This window comes from Haliotis asinina, unplaced genomic scaffold (genome assembly GCF_037392515.1).
Source record: "Haliotis asinina isolate JCU_RB_2024 unplaced genomic scaffold, JCU_Hal_asi_v2 scaffold_17, whole genome shotgun sequence".
Lineage (NCBI taxonomy): Eukaryota > Metazoa > Mollusca > Gastropoda > Lepetellida > Haliotidae > Haliotis > Haliotis asinina.
In genome coordinates this window covers 3,443,063-3,456,964 of record NW_027133889.1, presented here as the reverse complement: position 1 = coordinate 3,456,964, position 13,902 = coordinate 3,443,063, and the positions used below count along the sequence as shown (strand labels likewise).

General features: G+C 41.0%; 1 protein-coding gene across 1 annotated transcript in view; it reads right to left on the bottom strand.

Moving 5' to 3' along the window:
* The window catches only part of LOC137269856 (neuroligin-4, X-linked-like), a 133,442-nt gene extending 119,983 nt beyond the window's left edge, over nt 1-13,459 (bottom strand). Inside the window, exon 1 of the mRNA XM_067803697.1 lies at nt 12,891-13,459. Within this exon, the coding sequence (XP_067659798.1) occupies nt 12,891-13,335 (445 nt within the window). The 5' untranslated portion in view covers nt 13,336-13,459. The remainder of the gene's footprint in view (nt 1-12,890) is intronic.
* Nucleotides 13,460-13,902: the final 443 nt, after the last annotated feature.

Genomic DNA, 13,902 nt, shown 5'->3' with positions numbered 1-13,902 from the left:
CACTTCTCCTAATAAATAATGAATATAACTTTGCTAAAGTCATGAAATACTGGGTCCATCCAGAGTGAGTGAGTGAGTTTTACACCGCATTTAGCAAAATTTCAGCTTTGTGGCGACGGTCTGTGAGTAATAGAATCTGGACCTCTGGACAGCATTAACCTCAGCCTGCTCAACTGTGGACCTGTGCCAACCAAGTCAGCGAGATTGACCACCCGATTCCGTTTGTCGTGTCTTACAAGCATGGGTTGCAGAAGACTAATTCTAACCTGGGTCTCCTCGAGTCATATGATCTACAAGAAATACCTGGGATCACTCACTGATCAGATAATATGACCAAATCGATGAAACTGTGTGAGTTGCTTCCTGCATCATCCAGTGTTGTGATGAAAACATCCACGGCACCATGTTTTTGCAGTTTTTTTTAAGCTGAATATTCTCTAATCCACTCATTGTTTTGGGTTGTCTTCTCAATTTACTTGTAGATACGTGGTTAGGTCAGCAAAGTGTATGTATGTTATTTCCATTTACGAAGAACACTTGCGCCCTGTTTGCCGTCGGTAACTGTGTCTGGAAAGTATCTGATCTGTTAACCATGACCAACTGGGTAATGTTCAAGAGAGTCCCGCTTCACAGAACTCTCGTACATTGTTTCCCATCCTACCGATAAGTCTGTAGCATTACCTGCTCTGATCAAAACTATCGATAACACAGTCGAGACGCACACTCTGTAATCATGGCTTTGTAATCTCCAGGAAAAAGGGATAGTTTACTTTCAATGCGGTAAATAAATGACACAACTTCACCTGTCCTGGTCTGATAAGTCAGGTTTGCTTCTCAGCGGTAGTGAGGTTATATGGTACTGCTGATTATATATTGATTATCATCTAACTACCTTATCATCTTTCTTGCGCGCACGCACGCACACACGCACACACACACAAACATATATATATATACATACATACATATATATATATATATATATATATATATATATATATATATATATATATATATATATATATATATATATATACATACATACACACATACACACAGAGAGAGAGAGAGTGTTTCAATCTTTCCTTACAAATATTAGTGATATTATGAAGAATATGAAGAGCCCCCCGCCATGGTATATCAGTGAGCTAACATAAAGTCAAGCAGCCACACACACACACGCATGTACGTGGTCTCATGATCAAAATCTTCTTAAATACAATATTAAGCCCCATTTCACCTCACCTTCAACAGAATAGTGATGAGACCATTAATACACCAACTTTAGCACCTGCGATCTGAAATCTGCAAGTGCTTATGTATCACCACTCGACCACCCACACATGCAACCATTTCGAATTCATATAGACCAGTACCCATCTACCCAATGGAAACACAATTATTTTAATTTTCAGCTTCATTGATCACCAACTTCACAAACTATCTGCCAAAGAGGCGTACAGAAAATAACAACGGTTATCGACGTTTCATAAACATCACGGCACAAATACCAGGATGTAAGGGTCCAACACAGTGCATTCCTGGTGTTTGTTTGGGAAGCCAGGTCCTCGCACCGGTATGTTCTGTGACTGTCAGTAGGTAAAACGAAACTAGCTTGACTATCGCGGCTAATCGGCAGGACTGGTAACTAACACGCCTTCCTACGCTCATCGATTACCAACAAGGAACACTTGCCAAGGAAATACTTGCCCAAGCAATTGCAGTGTTTCATCGCCCACTTGTCTTCGTACATGAACATAAATGGCGCAGCAGAGCTGATCGTGGTTGATAGTATGGCCATATAGGTGTGCATTTCATCATGGTCAAATGAAAACTTATAGGCAAACCGACAACTTGCTCACATATCTTGAGATGAAGAACGCCAGACCAGTCTGTTATGAGAAAGGATGGACTCAAATGGTTTGGACAAATCTATCTTGAGCATCGGTTTCAAGCTTAAAGTCATTACAAGAAAGGTCACCCACTTTGATAGGATCTTTACAGTCTGTATTAAGGAAACGGTGGCGGGGACCATGTAGGTTGGGAAAACACTCTGGAAGACTTTGGTCACAGGAAGAACCGTTAGCGTGCAAGTGGAATTCATGTCTTCAAATCATGTCAACAGACTTCATTTATCTGAGCTGGAATTTCGTCTGCAGAAACAAAGACGTCGATAGTAGAACATTTCATCTGCAGAAACAAAGAAGTCGATAGTGGGACATACAAGGTAGTCTGCAAATAATCAGCTTCATCACCAAAATGATGTAGCTATTTAGTTGATAATGAGATGGCCATAAGAGAATAAATGATCGATTCGTGCTGATTTGTACCGTTAAATGCCAACATGACTAGAAAGGGAGGGAGGGGGAGGTTTCATCATTTGTAAATGTGATTTCCTTAAGATAGATACCTACTCGTGTAAGTACATATTTAGCTACAGACGACATTCCGAAAAACACATTACGTTTGCTAAATTACATACAACAGCATACCTGATGCAGTGCACTTTTTCTAGACATCTTCAAGAAACAGCCTGGGTTTCACTTTGTCCCAAGTAACTCATCTTTGGAAAAACCTACAAATAGCTGTCAGGGGGTGGTTTCTTTTGTTTGTGACCACCAGGATAGACTGCCCGACATTTTAGATCAACTGCCAACTGTCCAATGACAAAAGATAGAAGAAAATATCAAATTACTCTTCAAACCTCCACCTCTCTATACAGAGTGTGTACATTTCCAAAGGTAACGCTCCATTCTTGTATCTTGTTTGTTACAAGTGGTCTGATGAAAGGCAAGGAATAGCCCAGAAACGCGATATACAATAAAGAAGAAGTTATCATTCATAATATTTGTCTTTAACTGGAATACCAACGTCGAAATGCTTCTCAAGAACCTGGTAATATTTTTTATTTGCAATCATACATGAACAGAATATTTTGGAATGACCATCTGATATACATACTTCATTGTATATTGTTATTATATTATACGTACAACGATTTCCGAATACTGATGATTTCATATAGATCAACAAGCTACGTCCACAAGTCCAGAAACGTTTCAGCTCTGCAACTATACGTCTACGAGTGAATATGAGAGACACTATCCATATGCTGATCTCATTGTGTGCATGTGTTCTATGGTAGCAGCGTCTGAGATCAGATACATACAAGATTTAATGTCAAGTCTGCTACAGTCGAGACAGGTTGACATATTATTGAACGGACGCACATATTCCATATTAGATTACAGGGCTTGCGGACAATCACGTCATATAGTAGAGGACAGACATTCTATGCCGCTTGTCATCATTCATCTATTTAGACACCAGTGGCCAGCATGAAACCTCAATGGACAACTGAAATTGGATACCACTGATCCTTTGTTACACCATGGTCTGTCACACATTAGATTATTGTCTACGTACTTCAACTGACCGTTCGGTCGTAGCGGTTGCCAGAGGCTGTAACGGAAACAGATACCACTATAGTGTGAAACTGTCGGCAGGCAGAAGTTGGGAGTTGACCATAACGATGATTATCTTCACCATCAACAAGGGTTACAATTGTAGAGTGATTGGATAAGCAATATAAGAGCTGTGTAAGGGGTTATCATCACATAAACTGGGGTCCCACAGGGACAAATGTCAGAACAGATTTCCAGCATTCTCCTGCTTATCCTACGAGAAGACCAAATTGGATTGGGAGGTTATGCTCTGCCATCACGTCGTCGTACGGGGAGACAGGGGAGGATGCTCGTGTCAGTCTGAGAGCTGTCCAAGAGAGGTTCACATATTGACCGTGCATCGTGGTGTGGGTAGATAATACTGCATCGTGGTGTGAGTAGATAAAGCTGACTATGGTAGAACAACCCTAGGTAAAATTAGTCAAAAGATACTGTTGTCGGGAGACTATCCTGAGATGGTATACCATGCTTCCGCTTTTACTCCAGCAAACCAACGGCAAGAGACGAACGTTGGACCTAATGCAACTACTTAGGAAATCGAAACTGTGTCTATGATGAGCTAATGTTTTAACCACAGATCCAGTTAAAGAATACGCAAAGCTTATTCTATGAATGAAACACTCACAAACACCCAGACTGCAATGACAAAACCAAGTAACTCCACCTAAATTGAAAAAGGTGCATCAGTGAGCTTGATGATTCCTTAGGAAAAGCTAGACGTGTTTCGTGAAGCTTTCACTGCAGACAGTGCTGGACGGGAGGGACAGTAATTTGGTTCAGGGACTGTGACACAGACTACAGCCAATCCAAACCCTATTAAGATCCCTTTGTGATATTCTTCTAGCACGGGTTAAATAATAACATTTCATGCTCCGTGTTGTAATCAGATCCCCTTTTCGTTGGTGGCTAAAATCAACTGTGCATTGAGGAGCTGATACGAGTTTTCAAAGCACAAATTATTTAAACATAAACAAAAACATTTTTCATGTTTCACTAAAACAATATCCAAAATTTCGTTTAAACAAATTCAGTTCTGTGTTTATATTTAGACGGTTCAACGGAGTGGGGGTGGGGGCTGTTGTAGTTGATTTTGACATCATCCTGTAGACGCAAGCACGAGTGGAATGCATGGTTCAAGCAACCATGCATGAAACACCTACTTACACGGAGGAAGAAAAGAAGTAAAATCGAGAAAACCATGAACCTAATACGTTTAAAAAAGAAAACACTATTGATTCTATCTGTGCTTACGCCTAGTGCATCCTCTAACAAGCAAATATGTGAATATCGGTTTCATATGAGTGGAGAGCACATTCTCGGCATTCTGTAGAAGAAGAAAACCAGGGAACATAGAGACAGGAATGTCACGTTCCTGGAGACTGATTCTAACGCAACGTCTTCTTGCCACGTACGGTATTGTCGATGCCTTATTGGCGTCACAAGGTGCGTGTGATATTCGTCATATTTCAGCTTAAATATAAGACCATTATATCTCAAATATATCCTTCAGTTTAAGGAATGATTAGATTCAAGACAGGTTCCATGGCATAATAAATTAAAGTTTCATTTCTTTGTGAAATCGTGGAAATATACACGGTGATTTCTTGGTTAAATAAACGAGACAGGACCAAACTGAAAAGAAATGTAACCCCCGCTTAAAATTTAGGTTTACTTAAAGAAAATAACAGTTTACTGTAAGAGTATATCCTGAGAACAAATGTGTTTATACTGAAACGCCATTCGCCTTTTCCCAGGGGAGACAAATATGCAAGTCGGGCGAATGATATAAACACAAGGATACCTCACCATCCCTCCTGAAAATGTACTAATTTATTCACTTAAGCAATACATGTGACCTCCAAATTATAAATAACATCGCGACCTTACTCAGTGAACTGGTTTTGTAATAGATCCTTCTGACTCAGTTCATTCAGTATCTTCAGCTATGTATACTTGATACACACATGGATTATATCAGCTCAAACAGAATTAAACTACAATCATCTCGCCATATTGGAATCATCCGGGGACGATCTATCGTGACAATGCAGACGAAGTACGTGTTATATATAACTGTCTGTTTCTTTGGAGTTCGTGAAAACGTTCCACCATTTCAGGAACAGAAACAGAAAAAATATCGCATTACTGACGTTTGCGTCAGAACATTGAATTACCCAAAATGAATTCCAAGACGTATCAAATCCTCAATTTACATAAATGATACACATATACAAAGTGAACGTGTATAATGTTTAAAGTGAACGGGTACAACGTATATACGCTTATAGTGAAAGTGGCAAAATAGAAAGTGAAAGTGGACAACGCTTATAGTGAAGACGTACAACATACATAGTGAGGGTGTACAATATATATATATCGAAAATGTATAAATTATATAGTAAATATTCATGTGTAACGTATGTTCTAAACGGGTACAATGTGTATGGTGAACGTATGCACGTCTATAGTGAAAGTGATCAACGTTTGTAGTGAAAATGCATAACGTATGTAATGAAAACTACTTGCCTTTCTTAGGGACGTAAATGTTCAGAGTAAGACAGTCCTCGACTTGGTCGTGTAAAAAAGTTGAAATGTTTCTCAGACGCCCTGCCCTGTCTTCGGGTACTCCTAAATCCTTGTCCACTGGTCTGGGTTGGGGACAGGCTGTCTGGTTCCCTACTGCCGAGGCAGTTCCTGACCATCGTGCCATTGGACTTTTCGGAGGCATGAACCTCATACTGAGGTCGGCATAACGGAGACCGAGGTAAGCAATAGCGGGGCGAAGGTTGTTCGGAAACTCAACAACCATTCCTCGAACTTTTCCGTACCTTGTGTTAATTACACGGGAGCTCAACTGATTCTTGTAAACATCTCCTCTACAGCTGTCAAGAAGACACACCAAACACAACAGGACGCGGATCACACCCTTTAAAACCAGGGGACACATGGTGATGAAAACTTAAGTAGTTCTTTGTCAGTGTATCATGTCATGAGCAGTAGAGATCCCAGCCACAACTGACACAGCCCATACATGCTTGCATCTGCTGCGCTTGCTACCCACTTTATAAAGAGATAGCAATTTTCAGCCTCAGCGAGAAGAACAGCGAAGATTGCCAGGTAGCGGCGTTGGCAAACGTTGGCTTGTTAGGTAACACACCGGTACATCCCAGCTTGCAAGAAAACACGTATTTAAGGCATCCACTAACAAGAATACTTTAATGTTTCAACCACGAGATATGCTCGCGTCTATGGAGCTGCTGACTTATGTCTGACTGGGAACACATGTGTTGCAGGAAAGGAGAAAGCTGGTGCCGAGGTCAAAGGTGGAATGAGAACATAAGGGATTTCCATAACGCATTTGGGTGAATCGGAGCCTTGGATACCATTCTTCCCTCGGGATGAGAGGTGCGTGTAGCGGTAGTGAGGTGAGAGAAGATTCGACAGACTGAATGTCAAAACCTAATTTTGGGGGTTAGCAACATCGGACTCGTCATGCGAGGGACTGATTGATTGATGTGAACATCAAAGAGACTGGGTGTATTCAGGATGTACGTTATCATGAACGACAATTATGTGAGGAATTTTACTGAAAGAACTACACGACTTCCTGTATTCGCCCGTGAAGAGAAAATTGAGCGCGCGGTTGAAACTTTTTAGATGTGTGCTCCTGAAGAAATATATCGGTGGTTTCATCTTAAATGGATTTAAGATACGAATCGATAAATATCTTTTCATGCTTGAATGCGAGCAAATTGCTGCTTTCTTATCTCCTGGTTGGTGTAAAATGCATCTTATACAATCTCATTCACAGTTTCTTCATATATTTAAGACATACTTGGCTGTGAGGTGTTGTTTTTCCCTGACAGCAACAATGAAGATATCCATAATTTCTTTGTGTACTGGCCTTTTGAGGCTCAATGAATGTGAAGTAATGTTTTGCTAATGTATTCACAATGTGATTTAATTTTCTAAAGTCATGTGAAACACGTTTCCTTTATAGTGCCTCTATCTTAACGATCCAAAGCATGCTTTCCGTTACTACAGATTGAAAAGCTTACACAGCATTAGACTGTAACACTATGAGGAAGACATCTCACAGAAGCTGGTTGGTTGCTTTAAATACCGTCATATATAATCACACTTTACACGGGTATCCGAGTTACCTGTAACAAGGGTAGGTCATCTTCAGAGTCTCCCGTAAAGTAAATGACTGCACTTCCCAAGCATTTCGGTCGGCGTAATACAACTCAACTGATGAAACCAGAAAGGAACACGAATAATAAGCGTTTTTCTACATCATTACGATCATGATTTGAAGCCTTATCTTGACGGTATTAGTTTGTTTAAATGATCAACCGCTGGGTGTGCAGTGTTAACAGTAAGTGGCCATGACCGATTCTGAAGATGACCCTGGTCGGTGTCGAAACCGATTAATCGGGACGTAAAGGCTAAAATGACGGTCACAATCATAAAAAATGTATCTCTGAAAGTGATGCCACTAGGTATTTAGACAAGTGCAATAAAATCAGCATTCGCCTGTTTCGGTAGTTATTTCCGCTCACAAAATATGCATTCACAAGGAGCTGACTGTTTGTTGCCCAAAGCCGTACACCAATTCTCTAGCAGTACGACGACGTGTAATACGTAACCTTGCCCGTGTCGATTACATATACTAATCCCTAATGTGTTCTCGTTGCTCTGTGGCTGGGAAATTGATCATTTTACTCGCCCACTCATCTGCTTGTGCTTCTACGTCAGTTGCAGCAACATAGTGTACGTCGAGAGTAGTCAGGTCGCTTGCACCGTCACCTCCTGTCAACTGCACGGAAATACATCATGCACTGTGACGTCGAACGTCAGTTCGTGAGGAAGATTTGAGGTGACTGTTATCACATTGTGTTCGCTTCTGAGCATGGGCACGCTGTCTCAAGTCTAATAGTCACCCATGATGCTGCAGTAATGCGGCATAAAACTAGATTCAATCACAACTGACGTCACACATGAGTCATCATAAGACGCGATGACATCATCATCTGGCATTACATCTTCAAGTATGTCAGCAACTTTACCGAGTTCTGTGAATGTCAATACACCGTGACAACACGCTATAGAAGCGGGATATGATCCTATCCAGTCAAACACCTTCACTGTTTGATCGAGATAAAAAGACTGCTTACGCATTGAATTACATCGCTCAAGCACACAGTCCTTTAAATTCTTGAGTGATTTATGTTGATGACAGGTTGAAAGCAGCTATCCGTCCAAACAGGCAATTTGCATTTCAAACAAGCAAAACAGTTAAATGCATTCAGTATGTTTGCGGCGACAACTCAATTGAATCTGTCTTTCATCAAACAAGGTATTTGACACCCCCTTAATTAAGATCAACCAGCAAATGGGTCTTGGCACGTCCTTTGATTACATACGATTAATTCGCAGTCGTTGCGAGTCAATACGCTTTTCCAAAGGTAATTGTTATGGGATTGTGATCGTGTTGAAAATAAATAGATACAATACAGAGTTACTCCTGCGACATTGACGACAAGATATTACACATTAATCAGCTCCGTGTCACTAGCAATTTAGAAACCATTACACTTAGAGGGGCTTGTTTGGTATTACGTTAATCACACATGGTCTATCCCGGATATGGACATATTCAAAGTGGTTATCTGAGAGAGTGGAATTTACATCAGTTTACACAGTATTTCAGCTGGTGGTGTGGTAGCCTAGAGATTAAATACAAGGTTAGATCGTCAAGCTGAAAACCTTGGGTTGATTCCCCAAATGCATACGACGAATGAAGCCCATTTCAGATGGTGTGATGCTGTTGGGGTACTGCTAAATCATACTCACTCACTCTCTCAGTATTTAAGTTATACCACGCACAGCGCATCTGCTTGATGTGGGATAGCAACCCGAAATGGTGCAGATCTCTCTCAGACTTTTCCTATTTTGTTTCTACCTATGGATATGGTTTGAACCCACCACGAATACAACCTCCAGGGTTGACTGGGCATTCGATTAGCAGATCCTAATAGCACAGCTAATATGCACAACTTTGTGGTGTATTTTCAACGTCCAGTGAGAGCTGACTGTGTGGTGCAAACCCAACTCAGGAACCGGCTGTTTCGATATACCTACCTCACTGGGACTTTTATATGACCGTGTCTATCTATATCTATGCTACTCTTTACCATTTCACCATGGCAACGGTCAAAACACGACGCGTGATAAGTACAAGTAGAGTAAACATTGTCTTGTTTCAACCATGATGTGAAAGTAACGTGTTACTCCACTGAGCATAGCAAGGTCAAGGATGAGACGAGATGTTTACACATAAACACACGAGACCATTATATAAACCGGATCGTCTTATTACACTGGGTCTAACCTGGGAACGTTGAAGATACGGACTGAATTTATAAACATGACCATATACCCATGCATAATGCTAGGTTTGCAGCACCTTTGTCCTCTTCTTGTTGCGTTTTTTTTCTTTTTTCTTTTTTTTAATTCCCACAATTCCAACTGAATGAGTGAGATTTCCCGTTTTCCCGCCACTCTCAGCAACACTCACACGATACCATTGTTGTTACTACCCTCTCACGCTGGTCTAGATCCATATTTTGGGTGTTGGGGTAGCCGAGTGGTCAAAGCGTTCGCTCGTCATGCTTAATTCAACGCACTCATTCACTGTCCAGAGCCGGAATCGAGATAATGATAACCCACACCTTTCAACCTCTAGAACTTGAAAACAAAGTGGAGAAGCTCAGCTATCTCCTTGCTTCCATTCCAACCGATAACGACGGTATAAATGGACAGTAGTGGGCTACACTGACAAAGGGCAAACGTTAGCTATCTCAATTGCCAAGTCACCTCATCTACCAAATATGCGCTACAGTTCCACCAAGTTTACAAACGACTCTGTTCAAATATTTGCAAATATTACAAAAACCCTCATAAATTCATGTATACAAACAACCCATACTTGTCAAACACTTGGAAATATCATATATAAATACGTGTATTAAAGATCAATAATATATTTGACAAAAGTAAAGTATTGAGCAAGGACACTTTGCATAGTTCAGTGGTTCCGCACTCGTCCTTTAATTAGCTAGTTTCGTATCAGCTATATCGATCTTATCAATGAAGCATCGACACCATTTTAGGCTAGAATACCTGACTGGCGTAAATTCAGCTGGAAATACACCATATCAGTGTAATGAAGATGTGACGTACATCCAATACGCACGATGTTTGAAAAAAGTAACGATCGCGATGTACACCATGTCAGTGTAATGAAGATGTAATGTACACCCAATACAGACGGTGTCTCGAAAATGTAATGATTGCTATGTACATGAAATTTACACCATGTCACTATAAGGAAAGATTACATTAACATCCAATAAACACAATGTCTAGGGAAAGTACCGATTGCTATTTACATGAAATATACATCATGTCAGTGTAATGTCATAACGCCATACGGAGAAGCTGACAAGACACCATCAGAACAATGCAGATGAAATACACAATCGACGGTGACAATTCATCAATGCCATTGAGCTGGGGAATCTACTGGCATTATACTCAGACAAGGATATCTCATTTACCCGTCCATCGTTTCACAGGGACCTCGTCTCAAATTGTCACTCTGAAATCGACATGGTTTCTTGTAGCAAGGCATAGCGTCGATAACCAAGCCCGATTGGGGTTAGTTAATCTCTTTCATAGTTCTGTTAGCCTACACATCTGACACCTTGAATTCCAACCCAAATCAATATAGCTCTTTATGATAGTTGGACCACCAGTTGTATTCCGCGATGAATTATTAACGGGTTGCTATCAATATTCATTGTGTCATACTAAGAATGATACACTCAGAGGACATACACCCTAACCAGTTTTTGATGAAACAGATCATGAAACTGATTTTTAAAATGTGCAATCAACGGATCCCCGCATTCGTGGTTATTATGTAACAGCGTAGTGCAGATAAACCGAACGCGTTGTTTTGCACAAATTCATCACTTTAAGAGTATTGCTTTCGAAGACCAACACGTATTCATTTGCTATGTCGAAATAAAGCATATTGATTTGTTTTAGATAATGCACCTCACCATGTTGAATAGGCATTTTTGTCAGCACATAATTAAATAATGTAGTTCAATTTCTATGAAATGCGCTGCTGGTGTAATTTACTGATGTGTGTAACAGTAAATCAGCTGTGCATGATTAATGTCAGCATTTGTACACAAAAATATATATCTATACCGTCAGCGTTGGTTGGAGCACGTGCTTCATCTCATGGGCTGTCACCACCGTTGAAATAACATGTGTTTTTCACTATAACAATCATAAAAAACACGACGATCAGGTTATCAATAATGTCAACCAACGAACCTCACTAGTACATCTCACATGCAGAAATACGTGCTTAATCAGTTTCGTATTAACAAATGTTTGTTAAATGAAATGCTAGATTGGTTGAGATCTCGTTGCAGTATTTTTCGCAAGATTTAGTTTTCCCCTGTCGTTTGATTCACATCAAACCCGGCATCGGTTTGTCAAAACACGTCATTGACACACATAGTCGCCAGTCCGTGACATTAATGAGAAACTAGTAAATTTCCGTAAAAGGATATGCAATGGTCAGTGAAAAAGCCATGATTCAAACCCCGTAGGAATAATGAAAATGGGAAAATTCACGAGTCTAAACAAAAAGTCGGCAAATTCTATTGATTCCGTTCTCGATGGAATAAATTCCAGTTAAGTTTTTTCCTAAAAGACTTGCTCTTTCGTATCGTGTGATTGCATACAGCTAACGGGAGAGACGTTGTTGGAGTTTCTCCAGCTGTGACACTGCACTGTGAAGCGGCAGCATCCATAAGAGATGATATCACTGTGTCAGTCCGCCTAACGAAACACTCATGGTGTAGGTATCTAGCTCCAAACCACAAGCATCCTTGTTTGATTAAGCCCAGCTGGTGCTTTGGATCTCCCTCGGTTGTGATGCGAATTCAAAATCTGAACACTAATGTATTAATTACATATATGTATATACATGCGTCCCTGAGTATTCAGTACTGAGTGTTACATTTGCTGCTGGTAGGAAGGGTACGGTATCGTTCAATATAGAGATTTGGATCCTGATGTGAAAAAGAGTGTTTGATCCTAATCACGTAATGAAGATTCGTGATAGAGGACGATGCATTGACACGTAATGTGTCTGAAGAAATGTGACGCGTCCCCTTTTCATCCCTCATATCAGATTTTTTAAACAACTGAGAACAGTCTTTGAATTTCAGTTGTCATAAAGAGACTTAATACGCCATGCTGAAAAAGAACCTCATACAGGTATCACTTCAATCTGGAACAATGCAGATTAATGTATACGTGCAGGTACAAATCACTTACCTTTTGTGGGAACGTATAGATTCAGAGTGAGACAATCCTCCCCTTGTTCGCTTAAGAACGGGGTAATGTTTCTCAGGTGTGCCACCCGACCTTCAGGTAAGCTCAGACTTAAATCCCTTTCGTGATGTGTGACTTGTGGACAGACAGGTTGGTTTTTAACAGCTACTCGAATTCCCGTCCATTTTTCAACAGGGTTTTTGGGAGGCATAAATCGCATATTCCCTTGGTCAAGATCAGCGTAGCGGAGGCCTAAGTAAGCCTCGACCGGCCGTAGATACCGGTTAGGAAACTCAACAAGAATTCCTCGAACTTTTCCATACCTGGTATTAATAACACGGGAACTCAACTGTTTCATGATCACTCGTCCCCTGCTCTGTTCCAGGTGTATACTAAACACAAACACGAGAACAAGGATGACAATGCACTCTACCCCCAGGCCGCCCATAGTAACGAAAACTTAGATAACACACTGCCAACTTTTTCACTGCTTTTCATGACATGAACTGTAGAAGCCGCCTGTGCCACTGCCACCAGACAAAGTATCCCTTTGAACAGCGATATCGATGCTCAGCCTGGCCGCTACCCACTTTATAAAGAGATCGCAATTTTCAGCCTCAGCGAGAGGAACAGCGAAGCATGGTCGGATTCGAGCGGCGAGCGATTCTGGCTTGTTTGAAAACATCACTTCGGATCCTCCGCGGGTGTCAAATTTAACTGGAGAGTTCGTGTGCTGTGGAGGCAGACGTGTGCCCCAATAGAGTGCGCATGCGCAGATGTGGCAGTTCGTCTCACGGCTGAATGAGACGGGGGAAGTACTGTGTTTGAGTGAAGAAGATGATGAATTAGAGCTGGTTTAGAGGTGTAAAGCCGCGAATATTCCCACACCTCGCCACAGGTGGGCAAACGTACAGACCAACTGCACAGGGAGATATATCAAGGCTGTATTCGCGAGGGAAGTAGGCGGAGAATGCATAGGGAAGATCTGTATTTTTCAACTCCCCAGCTTAGGGAA